The sequence below is a fragment of the Rhipicephalus microplus genome, chromosome 7, assembly GCF_043290135.1.
Source record: "Rhipicephalus microplus isolate Deutch F79 chromosome 7, USDA_Rmic, whole genome shotgun sequence".
NCBI lineage: Eukaryota > Metazoa > Arthropoda > Arachnida > Ixodida > Ixodidae > Rhipicephalus > Rhipicephalus microplus.
Window position 1 is genome coordinate 99,610,923 of NC_134706.1, and position 22,494 is coordinate 99,633,416.

At 45.0% G+C, this 22,494-nt stretch overlaps 1 protein-coding gene across 1 annotated transcript; it reads right to left on the reverse strand.

Annotated features, from left to right (window-relative positions):
- Positions 1–3,526: 3,526 nt before the first annotated feature.
- LOC142767024 (uncharacterized) lies at positions 3,527–21,245 on the reverse strand. The gene is made up of 3 exons (XM_075868239.1): positions 21,150–21,245; positions 16,212–16,290; positions 3,527–4,802 (listed from the first exon to the last, which is right to left on the reverse strand). Exons 1-3 carry the CDS (start codon positions 21,194–21,196, stop codon positions 4,557–4,559), a joined length of 372 nt encoding a protein of 123 aa, XP_075724354.1. The 5' UTR covers positions 21,197–21,245; the 3' UTR covers positions 3,527–4,556.
- Between the last annotated feature and the right edge of the window lie 1,249 nt (positions 21,246–22,494).

The window sequence follows — 22,494 nt, forward strand, 5'->3', positions numbered from 1 at the left end:
GAATTCTCTACACAATAATTGCTCTAAAAGCAAGACTGTACTGTTCCGTGCGAAAGCCAGGTCATTTGAAACGTCTCACAAACTAATACCTAATGACGTTGAAATTGAAGTTTGTCAAACAGTTAAAACTCTCGGTGTCCATTTTCATGAACACATGGCATGGAATTACCATGCATAACACATTAGTCACAAAATTTGTAAAGTTATAGGTGTGTTGCGTCGATGTCAGAACATACTACCTGTGAAACAAAAACTATTAGTGTACAATGCTCTTTTTTCTTAACATTTACACTATTGTCATCTGGTCTGGTCTACAGGCTCTAAAGCATCTCTAAGGAACCTTGTCGTGTTACAAAAAAAAATGCCTTGCGGTGCATTGAAGGTGTATGCTATAACGCAAAACTGATTAAATATTTGCAAAATATAGAATTTTAAGAATTACCTGTTATTACGAATACCAGCTTCTGTCAGCTTTTAAATCAGAAATACGCAGAGGAAGTATCTTTTTACGCACCTTGGCCACCTTGCAACCAAATCCTTCCCGTCGCGTTACTCGGTGTACGGAGACTTGGCACGTACCTTGTCCTCGCACAAACTATGGATTCGAAACTCTACGTTACCGCCTTCCAAGTGTGATGAACAAATGGAAACTAACAACTGATAATCTGCGTATATTGTCTAAAACTGAAATGTTAAATCAGATGTTTTGATTGTGTTGTAAATGAATGTTGGGTGATTTCTGTAATGGTTATTCAGTGTTTATTCTTTCAAGCATTGCTTTGTTATGAAAAGTTTTGTATGTATTTTAGAGTTGTAATTTTATTATTTGCTGTCGTGGGTCACATGCGTGTTTCTTTTTGTATTGTCACTTTCGGCTGCCTGTAATTTTTGTATTTTTGTAAATATGTAGTTCACTTTTTTTTTCTGGGTGAAGGGGCCAGTCAAGCTGTGAAATGCAGCTTTTTTCCCTTCGCACCAAACTACGTATACAGTGTATTTTTGTGTACTTGTCACGTCGTTGAATAAACTCAAACTCAAGTATATGCTGACAATAGGTGTGCAAAGTTCAACCATTGCACTGGTCACATATTTACTTGTAAACATTGATAAACCACGTATACAGTGTATTTTCGTGTACTTGTCACGTGGTTGAATAAACTCAAACTCAAGTATATGCTGACAATAGGTGTGCAAAGTTCAACCATTGCACTGGTCACATATTTTCTTGTAAACATTGATAAATTGAAGGCCATGGTTGTTGGAAGCTGATACCTGGTGACGAATGGACCGCAACCCCAGAAGTTTTGTGCTTTCTCACCTTTGTACACGAGGTAGCATAGTAAAAATGTTCAGGCTGCAGCTATGTCTTGTCACTCAGGAGCGTTCAAAAAGCTCTGGGTCAGTACATGTTGCATGGAAAACCTAAACAAGATCCTCTCTACGTTCTTCAAACTTCAGGGGTCATTTTTCATTTGTTTTGTCCATGGAAGTTGCGCCCCTAATTTTGCTTTATACTTTACCGATGACCTCAATCAAATCTTCAGGGCTTTTCGGTATACCTTGGGATATACGTTCACGGATGGCACATCTGCGCATGATCAGAGGAAGGCCTTCTACAAAGTACACTTGGTTATTGCAACGCCACTCTTATTGGCAAAAGCGGCAGAAAGAGTTCAAAGAGTTCAAAGGTTTAAAGACTGCAGAGTGAGGATGCTGCTATTGCCACCAGTAAAGCTTGTTGCAAGACTTAGTTAAACTGCTGGGCAACATGGCATAGCTTTTAAATAAGCAGTGCTTGAAAGTGGCGACAGATCCGGGGGGGGGGGGGCACTTGGAATATTGGTGTAGTTGTTGTCAACCAATAACTTCCACGAACAACATGTTCACGACGATGTATATTGCTCAAAAACTAGTCAACCTTCACTGACATTTGCCAACACAAGCTGCAACGGCCACCTGCATAGGTGGTAAAATTTCTATGCAACTTCATTACTGCATGTCAAAGTAAACTTTTTAGACTCATTATTTAAAACGTAGTTTGGAACATCTTTGCTTGTACAGATTGGCTCAACGAAACGATACCTGCAAAATAGGGAAAGGGGGGATGTTATGTGAACTTAGCACGAATAAACTTTTGGCCTTGTTGGCGTAACATTTTCATAAAGTTCAGCGTAGCCCTTCAAATTACAAGGATGAGACAGGCTCGTGTATGTTCAACCTGTCCTATGTTTGTCATTTCAGTTCCGCGATTAGCTCTATAAACAAGTAATGTGCTCTTTGTGCCTGTGTTTGCTGCACACTCCATTCTTGTGTTCTTTGTGTAGAAATTTGTTCAGCTGGACTTCTGTTCAGTTTGGTGTTGTGTTCATAACTAAGAAGTACTTTAAGGAGCTAGACATGAATGACTGCATTTATTCTACAAAATCATGCTACCCGTGCAAAACATATAGTACGATGAAATCATTCTATGAACTCTGTGTTCACTTGTAGATGAAGGTGTGCCCAGAAACTAAATTAACAGCGTGTCCAGCCAACAAAACTCTCCGTTAAACAACACAAATATCTCACATTCACAGGCACGCAGAACATAAACGATATTTTTCATTACTATATTTTGTGAGCCTGCTGCATGGCAGAGTTGTGGTGCGGCCTACGGTGTTGCGGAACAATACAGCAGGCTGTAGTGTGGAACAATACAAACAGTGTTTGTATTAGTTGCAATAACGTAAAGAATACGTAAAAACGCCTTGTTCGAAGAAAATTGTTGCATTTTAATCACGGAATAATATCTGTCGCCTTAATGGAGTGACAGGTTGTTCTGTGGTAACTATGCTAAAGCATGGCTTCCGTGAAGGGGGTACGTCTTAAAGAGATAGCTGTTATCTTGCTCAAGGAACAGCTCACAGAGCTATACCGTCAGTATTCTCCGTGAAGGAGGGCCCTTATTTTTTACAGTGTAGTCGTAATGCCACTTGAGATCGTCAAAAACCTCGCATCGCTTTGGTGTGCTCTTATTCGGTGCTGTTAATGTTCGTGTTTCGAGCGATGGCGCGCAGCATTCGGCCAGAAAGATTTTTCATGCACAGCGTACTTATTTAAGTTACTGCAGCATGTGATCAATCAAAATGCGTGCATCTAATATTATTCATCTGATTGAAATTAACCATAAACAATATGTTTTTCGCAAGTTTAGTTTTTATTTTCTAAAAGCGCTTTGGTAAGAGAGGCTGATTCTTTGCCACGATTTGAAACATGCGCTGTGAAAGCATAGCGGCCGAAAGGTTCAGACGTCGCTTCATCTGTTTTTTCTTAACACATTTGAACCATGTGAGTCAACGCATGTGATTGATTGATTGATTTGTGAAGTTTAACGTCCCAAAACCACCATATAATTATGATAGACGCCATAGTGGAGGGCTCCAAAAATTTTGACCACATGGGGTTCTTCAACGTGCACCCAAATCTGAGCACATGGGCCTACGACATTTCCGCCTCCATCGGAAATGCAGCCGCCACAGCCGGGATTTGAACCCGCGACCTGCGTGTTAGCAGCCGAGTACCTTAGCCACTAGACCACCGCGGCGGGGCAAACGTTCTGTTTTCTGACCGATGACGATAGAAAGAGCGCTTGGATTGCATAGATCACGCGAGAAAACTGGATTCCCACTAAAATCGCGCAGGTTTGTTTTGCCCACTTGATTATTGGTCATGTAAAGCTGAGCGCCGACTAATGGCACAGAGGCGATACTGAGACGCTAGGCTATAGTTGAAGGTCCCCTTGTACTGGGAACACATATGTTGCTGTCGTCTTCCTTCGTGGCAGATACGTGTGTGCTGACGCCTGAAATGGGTAGTGCAACGTGAAAGATAACCCTGGAACTTCATTGCGAAGGTGTGTGAGTGACATCATTGATGTGTACTCTTCGAAACAACGTGCGACACCAAGCAGCCGTGCTTGAAATGAATGGCCGCGCAGTGTACGTCGCGGTGTCCACGTTTGGTTACCGTTACATTCGATTTTTTTAAAGCTATGCCAGCGAGTGAGCTCTGATCTGTTCAAGCAAATGATTCATCGTCTTTCTTTCTGACATTATTGAACATCGCCACATTTTAACTCCTTTATATTTAGGTGTGAACATGGACAGTAGAAATTTTTATTCATGAATACTTACTAACGAGTCCAGTTTGCGTGGTACAGCTGAAGTTGACGTCTTTACATAATTGTATCGCATTTGGCCCAAGAGCGCAAGCCAGCTAACTTGGTTGCACTACACGTGCCTCTCTTCACTATCTACTAGACCCCTACCCCTTCTCTCGTTTTGCCATAAAATACTGACGACAATAAACACATGCGTGTTGGTGTCATTGAACGTAGCCCGGCTGATACATTGTGTCAGAAGTGCGGAACCGGAGCCTTGCCCGCTCGACGCTGAAGGAAGCACCGGCAGAGCAACCACAGCAGACGTGTACTTTCCGGCCTCAAAAGCAACGACACCGTTCGTACAGGTGAAGAGACATGATTGAGAAAAGCCAAGGTTCTTGCATCAGCGGGGCCTTCATCCCTCCATGGGTGAACAGAAAACCGGAACATCCGGCGTCGCCATCGGTGGCACCTCTTGGCAAAAAGTGAGCCTTTTGAGGACACCTCCGACGAGGAAGATGACGACGAAGAGCAGGCACCTGCCTCTGTAGAATCCCCCACGTCCAGCTCGTCCGCAGTAGTGCCAAGTTGTCAGCAACGACCTTTGCAGCCAGTTATACCGCAGCGATAGTCGCAGTGTCAAACACGTCATCCGGAACGTCTGGGATACGATCAAAGTTTTCAGCAATTAGGTCAACAACGTTAAAGGGGAAGATGTATCTTATCAGGCGCATGAGCGCAAGCCAGCTACCTCGGTTGCACTACACGTGCCTTTCTTTACTATCTATAAACCCTTACTCCTTTCCCTTGTTTTGCTATGAAAGACTGACGGAAATAAACAGAGGCGTTCATTACTATCCTGACATGCGTGTTGGTGTCATTGAACGTGACCCGGTTGATACAATAATCCGTACATTGCATTATTTCTCAGTCACACGAACACGTAGGATCGCAAGTGATCCCCATCGCCGCTGATCTCTATAAAACATGGCAGGTGTGAGTGACACAGGCAGAGAAATAAGCGTTTTATTCTGGGATTATATCCTTAGACTAAAACACAAATATGCTCATGGTTTGACAGGAGAAAAATTTTAGCTTCTAATTGAAAAGCTGACTGGTGCAACTTATCAATACATCGGGCAAGTTTTCTCCTGCATATCGACAATTTGCTTGCCCTTTAAAGACGCGCATAGGGAAAGACAAAAGTATGCTGTCAATTATCTATTCAAGTCTCGAAAAAGAATATCTACATCGTCGGCAGTCAGAACCATTCGGCCCAATTAGGTTCGCTGACAAACTTCTCCTGCAGTTTGTGCGTTTTCTGTCAGGTACAGTTAGACGTAAGACGCAGCCGAGAGCTGGGCTCGTTGGAACGCCTCGACACGTATTTCACGCGGCGACCGTCGGCCACTCAAGCCGCGGTACTTGTAGCAGTGGCCACGCCTGTAGCTCCTGTACGCTACTTCCAGCCCCTTCGTGTAGCCGCTCGACGTTGCTTTAAACGCTTCCTTATGAATTCGCTAGAAATAATGGAGGATCAAACTCAAACAAAACACGAAAATCCCACCTGGACCATTGAAAAAGCATTACCGGTAGTGGAGCACCGGAAGTTTTCTGCGTTAGGCCGTTTGGTGCGAGCCAGTTTCCTTACAAACACCATAACCGTCTAGAGAGGTAGGGGCGAAACTTTGACGTAGCCAAGATGATTGCAAGGCACTCCTTTTCCGTTGTAAAATAATTGGCTTCTGCCTCGGATAGGGACCGGCTAGCGTAACTAATAAATAATTCCAGTCCACCAGTCTTCTGCACAAGAATGGTGCTGAGTCCTACATTACTTACGCTGGTGTGTTTTTCTTTCTTGATGAATTCATCAAAATGTGCATGTAACGAAGCAACCTGTAAGCGTCGTATATGTTCCTTAAATGCATCCTCCTGCGGCGTTTCCCACTTGAACTCCACGTCGGTATAGGTGAGATTAGTGAGTGACTCGCCAATACAGATGTAGTTTTTGACAAACCACCTGTATTAGACGCAAAAGCCAAGGAAACGACGCACGGTCTTTTTCTTACTGGTCGGCAGGAAAGCGGCGTTGAAGATGTTTTTCATGGGTTGGGGTGAGCTCCAGACCTGCTGATGACGTGGCTCAGAAACAAAAGCACCTCGTATGCGAAGCGGAACTTTTCTAGCTTCAGATTGAGTCCAGAAGTGTTGATTGTTTGCAGCACAGCTTCGAGGTGCAGGAAGTGTTCGTAAAAGTTTGACGAAAACACAACAATGTTGTCCAGGTAAACAAGGCCAGTCTGCCACTTCAAGCGCATTAGTACTGTGTCTATAACGCGTTCACAGGTAGCAGGGCCTGAGCTAAGACCGAAAGGCATGACCTTGAACTCGAACAGTCCGTCTGGTAATACAAAGGTTTACAAAGTTTTTCTCGGCGACTTCGATTTGCCAGTAGGCTGTTTTGAGGTCAATCTATGAAGAGTACTTAGCGTTGGTGAGTGAACCCAGGGCATCGTCTATATGATGGAAGGGCTACACGCTTTTCTTGACGTAGTTTAGGCGACAATAATTGACGCAGAAGTGTAAGTTCTCATTCTTCTTCACCAACACCAAGGACGACGCCCATGGGATCTAAGGTGGTTGGGTGATGTCGTCATGTAGCTTTTTGTTGAATTCCTTAATTAGGGCTTCGCGTTTTCCATAAAAACTCGGTACGGATTGTAAAGTAGTCGTCGGGCACTTTTCTGTGTTATGATGTAATGTTTGCCTAGCTGAATTATTGATGACGGCGAAAAGCAGTCCTTGTATTTCAGAAGCAGCGCCTTGCGATGCTCTTGGTTGTACTTCGGAAGAATCGGAGTATCATCAGAAGCTGGAAAGAAGCTTGGTTCCTCGGAGCAGATTTTGCAGAATCAGTGAGGGCAAAAGTATCGGTGGCTTCCATATGTTTTCTATGTAGCCGACACCGTATTTTCGTTCACGTGCTTGTACTTGTTGCTGGAATTCGAGAGCATTACTGTGGCTTTCCTTCCCCGTAGCACGGCGATTTCTTCTGTGACGCAAGTCAGTTGGCTTAGAAACAGGTGCTTGTCGCCCTTAATTAAACGTTCAAATTCCGCTGTTGTTTGGGCACTGCTGGAAGCGAAGACGAGTAAGGTGAAATGGTGACTTGGTCTTCCAGCACATTCAATGCGTGACTGCGTGATTGCTTGGCGTCGTAGGGGTCGAAAGCCTGTTTTCCAACTTCAGTGTTATTGACTCAGACATCAGGTGCATGACAGAGTCGTGCTGCCTTAAGAAGTTCATTCCAAGTATGACAACTCTGGAGCAATGTGGAAGAATTCCACAATTCGCTGAATAAGTTCGGGTATTGATGATGACTTTTGCTGGGCAGACTCCGGCCGGCGTTATTAGATGACCTCCAACGGTACGAATTTCGAAGCATTCTCAAGCTGTCTTGAACTTCTTGGTCTTCGCGGCAAATGGGGCAATGACAAAGCAGTAGTTGGTGCCAATGTCGACGAGAGTGGGGACGTTATGGCTGTCTAATAGGACGTAGAGGCTGCTAGTCCGTCTTTTTGCGTAGCGGTTACGTAGTGGTGTCAGGTCACGGCTACGTCGGTTTTCTCCATTGCTTCAATATCGTGTTGTCATATCGTCTTCGGTACGGGAAGTTTCAACTGAGGGCTACGTTCAGGTTGCAGTGGTTATTGAGTTCTTGTCGTGCCGTCATCGTCGGCCGCGGAGGACCTTGTGCTTATGGTTCGTCATGCAGCAACTGCCCCTAAATCGGTTGCTGCCCTTAGTTTTCCTGATACGGACTAGGCGACCAGCTCTGGTTTGAGCCAGTGTGCGGCCAATAGTGCGGTGGCATGTAGCGGCCAGGTGATGGTGAACGAGAAAATTCCCGGACGGTCCTCTGTGCTCCGGCGAGACAGTCGGAGATGTCTTTCACGTGGTCTTTCACCTTAATGTGGACATGGCGCGTCGATGGCGAATGCATGTAGTCCTATCTGGCGGTGTTGCCAGCGACGGTACGCGTGCCCAGCTTCACCTCAGTGGTAGCACAGTGGGCAGTAGTGAGGGGTGCACCAGACGCCAGTTTTCATGGAAGCGTAGCGCTTGCCGGCAGGTGTGTGGTATGGCATCGGTGGTGGTGGTAGGATCGCCTGGCAAAGGAAATGCGGTGAGACAGTGTCCTGACGCGTCCACGGAGAAGCGTTGTGGAGCACTGCAGCGGCATAGCTCATAGCTCCCGGTTCACGCTGCAGTGCATAATGGATTCCAAGTGTCTGGCACACTTCTTCACGGACAAGGTCGGCGACTTAATAAGCTTGGCATTGTGGCAAAAGTAGTAGCTTGCACAAATCTTTCCGCACGTTTGCTCGGATGGTATCGCGCCTGTCATCAGTGCTGAAGGTCTCGAGACATCTTAATGTTGCGTGGTGATTGTAATGCATTGTTCTCATCTGAAGCGCCTTGTCTATAGTAGTAGCCTCAAAAAAAACTTTGACAGTCTTGGGCGGGTTCCGGACAAGTGTCGCAAAGAGCTCTTGTTTAACCCTGCATAGGCAACCGGAGTTTCTTGTCAACCATGGTGATGCCAGCCTGATGTAACGGCCAGGTCATCTCTTCGACGAAAATGGTCACGATTTCATCAGAGTTGCACCGGTATCTCCAGCTTTGTGGCGGCCATTTTCTTGCAAACGACGCTCATGATGGTGCCGAGGAATGTCGTTCAAAATACATCGCAGGTTTGTAGCGTGAATTCGCGGATTTCGAACCACGTCTTCGCGGCATCTTTTAAATACAAGTAAACGAGGCGTAGTTTTTTTATGGGGTTCCAGCTATATGAAGGCAGCGACTCAGTCGCATGTCTCGATCCAGCTTTACGGGTCCTCCAATGTCAATCTACAGAACGTTGGTGGCTCATTGGGCTGCTGAAGAACGACTGGGCCAGGCTGAGGGGTGGTTATTGTGGCTGCTGTCGATGTCAGGATCCAAGGCTGCTTGGTTGCTTCAAGAAAGGGCCCTACTCTGGTTCCAGTTTTCTCTGCCTGGGGCTTGTTCGCTGTTCGGGGCCGGCGTAAGTGTCTTTTTTGCCACTTGGAGTGGGATCGCAGCTTCACGAAGGCGTAAGGAACATGAAAGGGGCAGCACTTCCACCAGATATCACAGAGTCATGACGCAGATGAAGGGAGCAGACTGGGTGTTATGGGTAAACTGTTTATTGGGCTGAGCTTCTGGCCACTGAAAGAGAATGTCAGGTTACAGCAAGACATTGATACTTATTGCGGCGAAGAGATTGTCGGCCGTCAGTTAACTAACAAGTGGCAAAGCACGTTGGTACAATATATATATGCCGTTGCATATTTCAGCCTTATCACTTGTCTTTGCGCAAGCTCTGGAATAATATCAAGCGTTTGCGTCTTGCGTGCAATCTTAACAGAACTCTCCAATAAATGTGATCATTCAAAATAAGGAGGCGCAGTTTGCGCTGAACATGCCAGCCCGGCTATGTCGATAGCCGAATGAACCACAAGCGTAAATACGACATGCGCGTAGCAATACACACACAAAAAGCGCGAACTAACAACGGCCTCAGTCGTTACATTTTTGTGTTTGAGCAGCGGCCTCTTTTCTCGAATGAACCCGCTGCAGCTAGCGAAGAGACTTTCTTGTGCTGAGTATCTTCTCTCAAGCTTTGCCGTCGGAGCACAAGCCATACTCACTAGTGTCTTCACAACATACGCGCACGTCCATAGGTGAACAAAGCCAATAGGACAAATTACAGCTTAGCGTGAGCGTCGCTATGAGTTGCGCGAGATTCTGGTGAGCATTCCCTTCGCTTCATTTGGCTGATACTTACTTAAACATAATCACGCGCTTTCGAGTTCGACGCATGACCAGCAGTAAGTCCTGTATTCAAATAGCTGGGCGTTAGTGATCAAGGTAGGTTACGGCTTGTGACCGAGCCAGCATGGGTTCCTTCCCTATGACAGAACTTTTTAGGGACGAAGTTCCTTATAGCAGCACCCGTTCGTCTCTCGTAGCTGTTGTAGTTGTGTGTAAAAATTATAAATTTTGGACCTCCTAGGGGGTGCCGGTGTGAGATTTTTTTCTGTGCGTTGTTGAACAGTAAAGATAGTGCTCAATGTACATGCCAATGGCTGCTAAGGGGGAATGAGAGACAGGAGAATTTAGGTTTCTGTTAACGTGCACGCTGCGAATTTTTATTGTTCAACAACGCACAGAAGACAAGAAAAGGTTGCTACGTTGTACTCGCTGGACGTAACCTCCAAGGTTTTAGAAAGGTTTAGCAAGCGTTGGGCCGCAGTGCCATGAGTTCAGTGAACTAGTATATACCATGAACTCGAGGTGGTTAGAGTTGGGAGGTAGACACGAAGCGCAAGCCGTAAAAAAGTGTGCGTGTGCCTCCTCTCGTTCAGTTATTGGTATGTCCGCTGGATGGCGATGCTTCTATATGAGGAATATATGATGAAAAGATGCGACATGGTGCTACTTGGAGTGTTGAATAGGTAGACGAACGAACACACAGAGAGATGCATAGACGGAAGCACGGATGGCTGCATAAACGGGTGGACGCCTGGATGGACGCAAGAGCGGATGCATGGACGAAAGCAGGGACGGATACACAGACGAACGTGTGGACGCACGAACAGACGCAGGCACGGATGCGCGGATGGACGCACGGGCGGCCACACAGACGCACACATGGATAGACGGAAGCAAGAACGAATGGACGGATGGATGCTTCACCCCCCTATCCATTATTCACTCCGTGGATATGTTGCCAATTTTTCTTTCTATTTTCTGAAGACGATAGTGTTTGTTGGCAACTGTTGAAGCAAAAATTTTTATCCATCTGTTTGTCTGTCTGTACATTTGTCTGTTTATTCGAAGTTAACGGTACCCTAAACGGCACCAAAATTGACAAACTATACTCAAAACGGCCAATCCCATGCGCAGCACTCACCAATATTGCTCAAGATTCAGCGTTCACACTTGTTCGATTGTCAATCAAAAAGCATTTATTGTGCATATCTTAGGCACCATAACAACACGTCAATATTCTGCATGCGTGTCTCTTAGGAGAAAAGGCATACATAAGAATTCCAAGAACCGCAACGTTTATCTCGTTGCACTGACCTGCAACACTTGCACGAAAAGACAAGGGTTTCCAACGCTTTACTAAGACGACACGATGGTAGCACTTACCCGTCGGCTTGCGTTCTACACTTTATCACCCCCGAGACGGCCACGCAGGGCACTCGTGCTTTGTTTTCAATCATAACTGCCAGCTGGGATCATGTCTCACGTGTAACGTGAGTGGTGTGCTCGATCGCCTCTGCTGCACGCCCGAGGAACTCTAACGCAACGCCTTCCGAATATTATTCACCAATTTTCTGGCGCAGAACATTAAATAAACATTTTAATCACTCTCACCAGAAGCAAGACCATCCTCTTTTGACCACGTTTGCCCCACCGCAGTGGTATAGTGGCTAAGGTACTCGGCTGCTGACTCGCTAGTCACGGTATTGAATCCCGGCTGTGGCGGCTGCATTTCTGATGGAGGCGGAAATGTTGTAGGCCGGTGTGCTCAGATTCGCGTGCACGTTAAAAAACGCCAGGTGGTCAAAATTTCCGGAGCCCTCCACTACGGCGTCTCTCATAGACATATGGTGGTTTTGGGAAGTTAAAACCCGCATATCAATCAATCGATGACATTTGCAGTGTAACATACAGATACGGGGCCAATTTCGTTCTCGTCATATGTTCGTGTACCCTTCACTACGTCATATTCGGGACGGAAATACGTCAGTGAAGTCTCTGCGGACCCCTGCACTTTCTTGTGAATGGACGTATTCGACACGCCAACTTAAAAAAGTTAGTGCTCTGTGTTGTCGATAAGCTTTAGGTGCTTCTTTATCGCACTTTTAAGAAAGGCAATAAAGGCCGTTATTGTACTGAAAACGCTTTTAAAAGCAGCAGAGAGTGATTAGATAGAACGAAAGAACCTTACTGCTCAATTTTTTTGTGATTTATATAGCCGACAAATTTGAAGTTAAGAAAACTACTTGGTAGCAATTATTGGATGCTATATCTGCTTTAAGCTTGCAGCTTGAAAATACCGTAACATTTATTAACCAGCTTTCATGAGTGACAATGTAATCACTGAGAGGTAGTAATGCATACCAGAGTCCCGCACAGGCATATTGATCCCTAAATTACGGGGGGAGCTCGTGAGAAAATGCGACAATTTTCCCAATGGAAGCATTTCTTTGCATTTACACGCGACAAAATTAAGACACACTTTCTAGTCAGGTGTGCTGCAATGCTGCGAATCGGTCTAGCATTAAATATATCCGAAGCCACAAAAATATCGCCAGAAAGCTTGTCAGGCATTGGAGTAATCGTGCATTCAACCTCGTTCTGTTATTTATGTTTAAAGGTCGTCAACATGTTTGCGTTACTTTTGAACCCTGAGTCACATGCACCGTGGCAAGCATTCGGCCTTGAGAATATTCACTGTGTGAGATGATTTATAAAAATAACTGTAATGGAGGTAGTGCACATGCAGCTTGACTCGGTCGAGGGAGGAAGACAACGGCGAACAATCGCATGGTTACAAGGATAAAAACAAGCGAACAAGGAAGCCGCGCTGCTAGTTAGCCCTTGTGATATTGAAACGTGTGTCCACCAACTCTTGCCTTTAAGCCTTTAACACACCCTCGTTTGAATTGTTGGTGGCGCTGGGTACGCCTGGCTTTCAACCTGAATAATGCTTGACCAGCCTTGCAAAACTCTCGTACAAGAATCAACGAACCAATCTCACCACCGGGATGGATTTTATGACGACGTTCGCGGAGGTCTTTAGATGCCCTGTAATACGCCGGCTTCGAGCTGAACAGTGCTTGCATGGCAGAGTTCAAATACCGGGTGATATGTTCACGAGCTACATTGAGGATGTGCTCTGGCTTTGGAAGCACGTCGACTCAATTTTGGGTGAAGCGGGCAAGATCAAGTACATTTCGGAAGACATTACCGTTGACGAATTCCACGTACTTACTGCGAAAATCCTCACAATGTTGCCGACGTCATCTAGCTCTCCCAAAGTTACGACAATCTTCGCTGGCAGCACGCGCCCACCCGTCGCACCACTGAAGATAGTGCAGACCTTTTATGCCAGGGTTTCAGCCACGACAGCGCTGATCATACCGCATTGCTTCCACAGATAAAGAAACTCATTCGTGAGGACTTATCATGGTAATTCTCTATCATTGCCACCAAACGGGCGTCAATAGCGTCCTTGACACCTTCTATTTTTCAAGTCATCTGCACGCAAGTTGCCGAAGCATTGTTCTATAGTTAAACTCTAAGCCTGTTGCTGCCCCACTCACCTACTCTGCCATTGCGGCTTGACCGAGTGACCCGCCGCCCCCTGCCACATACCAAGCTACTCGCAGAGTTTACACGTCTCAGCCACTACCGACACGTCCACCTTTGGTTCCTTTGTCAACAAACGGTCCCTCTGCCCCCACCCCGTGGCGCACGATGGATAATTGGCTATATATTTTTTCCGTGAAATTTCAAAATATGGCGCTCGCCACTGCCACCGGCGCAGCTTTCTTCGTGTGACTGCGCAGGGGCCTGAAACTACGTTCAGCCGCAGCCACCATACACCACAGCCTTCAAGTACATTCGCCTTCAAGTACTTCCTTTCTATGCCATTACTGCTGATATTCCTCCGGACCCGACAGCTACTCATCAACCAATCCACACTCACTGTTCACCTTCTGCTTGTCACCGATTTATCTCCCCATTGCAACGTCACTGCAGCCCACGACCACCAGGTGGCATCGTTTTGTTTGGCTGGCTGCATACAGTGCTCCGCTTTCAAGTGTTTTTGGCCCCTTACTTGGCCCCGCCCATGTCTGGACGAGCTCACCCTACCTTCTAGAAGACGTCCAGGACACGCCGACACTATCCGGGCCTCGGTCCAACCCCCAGCTGGCCGTCCAGGCCCTTTCAAATGTACGAAGTGGCGCGGCGCGGCGCTAACCCTAATGCGCCGGACCCGCACCTCTGCGATGCAGCGTTCCGGCCAGCACTCTACACCAACGGCAACCGACGCCCTGTCGGTAAGCCCAGCCTCCTCCCGTCGTATTTCTGATACAGCCGTGCCTCCGCTATCAACATCAAGCAATGTCACCAGCCCCGCACCAACAACAATACAGCAACAGGCAGCGTTCCTCAACAGCGCGCAGGTTCCAGCAACGTTCAAAGCTGGCAGCGTCTCTGCTACTCCCAGCTTGATAATCACGCAAACACCGGAACGCGAGAGCCGTAATGCAGCATTGGCGTTGCAATCAACCACGCCTGCTGCTGTTCCCACCGTATCTGCGCCTGGCCTCCCCATAGGGAATTTCAGGTCTATCGACAAGTGCATTTCCACGAGCAACGTTCCTTCCATCGCCGAAGTTTTGCCTTCCATCACTTCAGCTGACGACTCATCGTTGGAAATGAACTTCAGGCGTCGCAGGTCAACGAAGACAATACGCCATCTCCTGAAGGCAGCTAAAACACAATTAGTGCCAACCGAAAACCTGACTCGGCCACCCGCCCCCCTCCAAGCTCATCACTGTCGGAATCCAACTTTCACCCGGAACACTTTAGCCTAAACTGGTTCTGTACGACCTGCTTGCTACCGTCACAGCCACCGCAAATCTCTCTCCCAAGAGCAGTGCGCAGGTCACCCTTCAAGGCAAACCAGCTAAGAGCCTTGTGTTTCTGAAAACGCACTAGCCGCTCACTGCCCACCTCCTGCTGTCCCTTAAAAGTCTTGAACTTGTTGGTAAGCCGATAACCATTAAGCCCTATGCCCCCAGTCTTTTAATGTCTTGTATCGGCGTCATACACAACGTCGATGGTCACTTAACATTATCTCGGCTCTTGCATTACCTCGAATCTTCCACTTCAGACATACTCGCTGCACGTCCAAACAGTTAAAGACTAGCTAGGCAACGTCAACCTTGCACGTGATCATTTCATACAGAAGTGTCTTCTGAAGTCCGACAAATCACTCCAGTTCGCCGCTAATTCACGAACATGGTGCTTTGAATGTTTACTAGTGAGTGACGTAGGAATGATGAGTTATAAGCAAATGCGTCATGATAGGTACAGGTGGGCAAGTTGGTATTGCTGCATACTGAAACTTTTGCACACACAATACGAACACCAAACTATAGGTTCACAAGAGCCAGTGCGAACCTTGTGAACCTTTCTTTTGGGTCTCCGTGCTGTGCGTGCAATAAGTTTGACTGTGATTCTCTCATGGTTGCACTAATTATGTATTACTCTATGATCGATTGGCCAGAGTAGACTTTCAAGTGAAGCGCGTTGTCACAGCCCCAATATTTCCAAATTCACGCTTTTTCCACTTTAGTTTTTCAACCGAGAGCACCAGAGTTCTGTATGTTTGTCTTCCATTCTCTTCGTATTATCAGCTATCTTTCCTATTGACTGCTCAGGTGTGTGCTGCTGTTCGTGGTTTTTGTTATTCAGAAAAAGAGCTGAAGTGTCCTGTGCACATGAATAGACAGTGATTACCTTATTGAGCATAAGTTCCTGATGCCCACCTCTATTTGCGGTGAAGACGGCTTGTGCAACACATTATGCAAAAGTAAACATGCACTGCTTCGAGCAGATGAACACAATCAGTAACTGTAATTCTTTCTGTCAAATGTAGCTGTTTCTGTGCATTGAATTCGCTGATTTCTTTAAAGTTCACAAATAACCAAATTCTCGCGTTTCTAATTTCCACGGCTCTTTTGATAATAAGCGCCACAACCAACTCTAATATTCTTTCTGACAGTGCATTAAACTCTACTTGTCTGCAGTTACTGGCCAAGGTTTTCGTACGCTCTTCTCCACACGAATACAGTATTGACTACTATTTTGCGTTGAGCGCTAGTTAACTGCTCGATGCGATATACGAAATGCACTAGAAATTGAATTTGAGGTACATCACAATCAATATTGTACTTACATGTCTCCAGCAATCTTTGTGGCCAAATAATACTTTCCCCGCTTGTACTGTAGGATTGCTTGAAGGCTGCCAATCAGAGCTGCAAAGTGGACAAATATTTGGCTCAGAGTTTTCAATTTCTTTTCGACATTTATCGATGATACACAAAAACAAAAGCGTTAATTAGTTATGCGAGATGCACTTGGATAATTAAGAAGCAAGGACGGCACTTATTTACACCTCTGAAACTTGTGCTTTGCACAGATAACTGGTGTACATATTCAAGCAATGTCAGTTCACTCGTATCATCTGGAAGCTACTCTACTGCTTTAATAGATATATTGAAAATGTATCATTATATTACCCGCTTAGGATAACACCATGAAAAGCAGCTGTGTGCGATTGTGTGGTCTTTTATTTGAGAAGCATTTTTAGTGAACTCCATGCGCTATCTATCAATCTATCTATCTATCTTTCTATCTATCTATCTATCTATCTATCTATCTATCTATCTATCTATCTATCTATCTATCTATCTATCTGTCTATTTATCTATCTATCTATCTATCTATCTATCTATCTATCTGTCTGTCTGTCTGTCTGTCTCTATCTATCTATTTATCTATCTATCTATCTATCTATCCGGTTAATTTTGGGTGCTCATGTGTTCGCCTCTTTAACTTGAGATTGAGTAAAATTAGTATGGGTAAGTAAAGATTTTAGATGAATTCTGGCTGGTCATTACATGAATCATGTGAAACTGCTTCGCGTACGTGCCAAAGTTTTTTGTCCAAACACGTGTAGCGCGTGCCCGTGTTCCGTAAGCACGGCTAACGGCTGCAACAGCAGCAGAAGGAAAACGAACGCCACCCACACCACTCACCACTCCTGCGCAGAATCAGTTGCCTCAACCAGCCAGCGTTAACGCCCACCAGACGACAGGCGCGGCTGTGTTCCCTTTAATAGGGACCCCCCTGTACAAGTATTTGGGTATAATATTGGCACATATGTCTAGCATGATTTCGAGTTGTTTCGCTCAACTAAAAAATTACTCCATGGTCACCTTCCCTGCAGATGCTTCGCGTGACATCGCTTCGCATGGTATGAAGGATCTTCCGGCATGTTTAAATATGAGAGCATGAAGAAAAAAGTGATTTCGGTAGCGTTGGCCCCATGGATGCAAAGAATAAATAACATCATCTCAGCAGGAACGATGCCAAGCATTTCGCCTAGCGGTCAGGTGTTCGACCACATGCAACGCCACGCTGTGTCTCCGCGCTGTTTTTGGAAATAGGTCCTATGCAGTTGTGATATGGCTCAAACATCGAGTGTGGTTGCAGCGGTGACTATCTCATTTTACAAGCATTACATGTGTAACCTTGTAATACGGGCTTCATCATAATCATCATCAGCCTGACTACGTCCACTGCAGGACGAAGGCCTCTCCCATGTTTCGCCAGTTAACCCTGTCCTGTACTTGCTGCTGCCAATTTATACCCGCAAACTTCTTAATTTCATCTGCTCACCTAACCTTTTGTCTCCCCCTAACCCGCTTGCCTTCTATGGGAATCCAGTTATTTACCCGTAACGACCAGCGGTTATCCTGTCCACGCGCTACATGCCCGGTCCATGTCCATTTCTTCTTCTTAATTTCAGCTATGATATCCTTAACCCCCGTTTGTTTCCTAATGTACTCTGCTCTCTTCTTGTCTTTTACGGTTAGACCTACCATTTTTTTTTCCATTGCTCATTGCATCGTCCTCAATTTAAGCTGAACCCTCTTTGTAAATCTCCAGGTTTCTGCTCCGTAGCTAAGTACCGGCAAAATACAGCTGTTATATACCTTCCACTTGAGGGATAGTAGCAATCTACATGTCATAATTTGAGAGTGGTTGCCAAATGTTCTCCACCCCATTATTATTCTTCTAGTTACTTCAATGCCGTGGTTCGGCTCCACGGTTATTACCTGCCCTAACTAGACATAGTCTTTTACAACTTGAAGTGCACGATTACCTATCTCGAAGCCCGGCTTTTTTCCAAGCTCGAAGCCCAGCTTTTTTCCGAGGTTGTTGTACATTACTTTCGTTTTCGGCAGATTCATTTTAAGACCCACCTTTCTGCTCTAATTGTCTAACTCCGTAATCATGAGTTGCAATTTGTCCCCTGAGTTACTCAGCAATGCAAAGTCATCGGCGAAGCGCAGGTTCCTAAGGTACTCTCCATTGACTACTCCCTAACTGTTCCCATTCTAGGCTTCTGAAAACTTCCTCTAAGCACGCGGTGAATAGCGTTGGGAAGATTGTGTCCGCCTGCCTTACACCCTTCTTGATTGGTATTCTGTTGCTTTCTTTATGAAGCACTATGGTAGCAGTTGATCCCCTGTAGATTTCTTCCAGGATGCTTATATATACTTCATCGACGCCGAGATTCCGCAGTGTCTGCATGACGGCTGATATTTCTACTGAATCAAACACCTTCTCGTAATCTATGAAGGCTATGTATAGAGGTTGGTTATACTCTGAGCATTTCTCTATTACCTGATTGATAGTATGAATGTGGTCGATTGTTGAGTAGCCCATTCAAAATCCTGCTTGCTTCTTTGGTTGATTGAATTCTATTGTTTTCTTTACTCTGTTACAATTACCTTTGAAAATAGCTTGGATACTACAGAGAGCAAGCTGATCGGCCTGTAATTTTTCAAGTCCTTGTCGTCTCCTTTCTTATGTATTAAGATGATGTTAGCGTTCTTCCGAGACTGTGGTACGGCTCCCGTCAGGAGACACCTCGTAAACAGGGTGGCTAGTGTTTCTAACACAATCTGTCCTCCATCTTTCAGCAGATCTAATGTTACCTGATCCTCCCCAGCAGCTTTGCCTCTTTGCATGCTCTCCAAAACTTCTCTGACTTTTTCTATCATTACTGGTGGGGTGTCATCTGAGTTACTGCTAGTTCTTATAGTATTAAAGTCGTTGTTGTCCCGGCTACTGTGCAGATCTCTGTAAAACGCCTCCGCTATTTTAACTATCCTATTCGTATAGTTAGTTATTATGCCTTCTTTGTCCCTTAGTGCATACATCCGATTGTTGCCTATCCCAAGTTTCCTCTTCATTGCTTTGACCCTTCCTCCGTTTTTCAGAGCGTGTTGAATTATCTCCATGTTATACCTTTTTACATCGGATACCTTACGCCTATTAATCAACTTCGAAAGCTCTGTCAGTTCTGTTTTGTCTGTTTTACTTGAGGCTTTCATCATTTGACTCTTTTTAATGAGATTCTTCGTTTCCTGGGAAACAGGCTTCACCTAGTAGTAACTTCAAATGTAGGTAAACACCATCCACTGAAGTTGGCGTACGTAGAATTCTCCAGGGCACTTTGAAACACGAGTGCTACATATAAACGCACTGCTTCTGGTGTAAGTAATGCCTTTGTTACAGCTGGCATCGTCGCACAATAGTAAAAAGCTGATTATCCATGGGATATGAAGCTGTTAGCATTTATCAGCGCCTGCGACATTTCTACACATCTTAAGATCGTATTGTTCCGCTTCATTTATTACTAACTGAGACCATAGTCATATATATGTGTATTTAATAATAAATATATATGTACGCATGTGTATCCACGGCTCATCCCGCGGCTGTATCCCACGGCTCATCTCAAGCGCAGTCAGCGGCCGCCTTTTAACTTGACCACATGGCAGATTTCCCAACCTTCGTATGGAGAAGCGCAGAGCAAAAAACAACAACAATGTTGGTGTTTTTTGCGTATTGTCCCTCCCCAAAATGCGTGTATGGCCATGCACCGCGAAACATCATGCGTGAAGCATATAACTTGGACAATGCTTGCTGCTGCAGAAACGACAGTAACATTTGTTCTGTGCACACTCCTGCTGGTTGTCAATAATATTGCCTACTTAGCTTCTACAACCACACTCCGACCTTCCAACTTCGCACGACTTCGCAGACGCCTATTCGATGCGTTATTGAGCCTGTCACATCCTGGAATTCTAGCAACACCAGTGCTAATTTTAAGGCACTACGTTTCGTACTAACTAAACGTGCAAGTTCGTGACTTGGTGCGTCGTTGACTGCTGCGTCAACGTCCCTATATTATGTGCCATTCCGTCTCCACTACGAAGTCCCTCCTGCCACTGGACGTGCGTTCTAACATTGTTCACTTGGATCACGATATCGAATCCAGCCGCGGTGGCCGCATTATTGATGTAGGCGAAAATGCTTGAGGCCCACGCGCATAGACTTATGTGTGCGTTGAAACACCCCAGAGGGGCGAAATTTTTGCAGCCCTCCACGACGGCGGCTGTCATATACACTTGATGATTTGGGAACGTTAAACCCCACCAGGTAATATTAACCAATGGTGTCATGGCAAAGGAAATTTGTAGAAAGCACTGTGGCGACGTTTATGATAACTGCAGTTTCAGCCGGACTAGTATCAAGAGTTCACGAAGTGCGCAGCGCGAGTACCATTTTGAAAATAGTGGCGTCTGGGATTGTTTTGTACTACTTCTTGCAATTGTTTTAAAGGGGCCTTAAGCATTTGGTACGATATGTGTATACGTAAACCGCATTTGTAATAAATAATATGTAAGAGAGAGAAAGAAAAGAGGCACTGCTGTGTGGTATAGCCCCTGCTTGCCACGCGAACGACCAGTTTAGATCGTCCGTCAGACCCGGAAGTTAATAAGGTTTATGTCATTGAGATTATTCTCGATTTTTCTAACACCCATAAGGTTTTTTTTTGCTCACAACCAATGATATCCACTCCGACACTGACACGGCAATTTCTGCAAAAGGAGCTCTTTATCACTGTTGCGTATATACTTCTGATCCCATCAGACGTGGGACATTTCTAGTAAGGCCATGACTGTGCCTATATACAATGTCACACGCTCGTCAAGTTCGTAACTTTTGGAACAGTATAAGGAAAGTAGATTCTCACCTCCTTAGGAAAATAATAAGGGCTATGAAGCATACGATGAAGTTCATTTTCAACAGCCTTTTCTTCTGGAACTTGCTCAAAAAGTTACTTATTGGATCAACTGTGTGAAAAATAAAGGCTTACGTTAGTTGTTTTTAGTGAATGTAGTTCGGGAAGCCCCAGTACCAAGTGTAATGGGCTCATCGAGGGTGAAATAGAGTGATGCTGATTTCTTATCAGTAACTGAGGAAAAGAATTTCGAAACAGTTCAACAGGACACATAGAAAATGGTATACTTTAACAAAAAGACACCGGGTCAAACAACACCTTGCAAAACATTTGACATGAAATGTGTGAATGCATTTTCTTGTAGATAAGCACGGGTATCCACCAAGATGTGAAGTATAACAAGAAATTGAGATGATAATTATTTTGTTTCCGAAGACTAGTACAGCCGAAAAAGTAGTTTGTTGTGCGCACAATAAAAAATGTTAACACAATAAAGGCTTCCAGATGTTTCAATAAAAAATTGAATTGATGATTTCACTTTTGCGGCAGCTTTAAAGCGTGCTTCTTTATTCTCAAAACCTCTATATGCCTGGCCAGATGATGTTTTGTCGTACCGTGGACAACGAAACAACAACTGACGCAGGAGAACAAATATCCCCAAAACAACAAAACATTTCTTGATTTTCAAAACGAAAGCATTCGCTTTTGAAGTTCCCCACTCCTGTTGCACTGGCTCCACCACCTTCCTTCATCAAACATAAAAACTTCCATTGCTGGTGGCTGTGTTTGTGCGCATTACACATATATTCAGTTGCACTTTTAATGAACTCGTTCGTAACCATCAGTTTCACGCGTTTATTACCGGCATAATAACCTTCAGAGTTTCTTCTAGGGTCAATGTTTTATGACTGATTCATTTCAACATAATTATCTTCATCATTCATTATTGCCACCATCAGCATGGTAATGTTGATAAGAACGTTTTGATTACGGCCATCAGCGTTTCAGATTTCAAGGTATATAAACTCTACCAAAGCTCTGCTTCTACGCATTGATGATCGACGTCATCAAAGTCATCATCTTTTATCATCCAAAGCCGTATTTTAGAGAAGTTGCTGTTGCACTACATGCGCTTCTGTCGCAGAACATCACCTTACGAGCGTGAAATAGTGAATAGCAAAAGCTTTCATGGTGCTTGTAAGCGACTACTACAATTGTTTCTTAGTAAGCCCATTTAAAATTTAATTTTAATATCGCAGCCATTATCGGCACCATTTAGCCACTGGTTTGATTTGGAGTCAAACTCTTTAACGTTACCAAGTAACATTGATGTTCGGAACTCTGTGGGGTCAACATA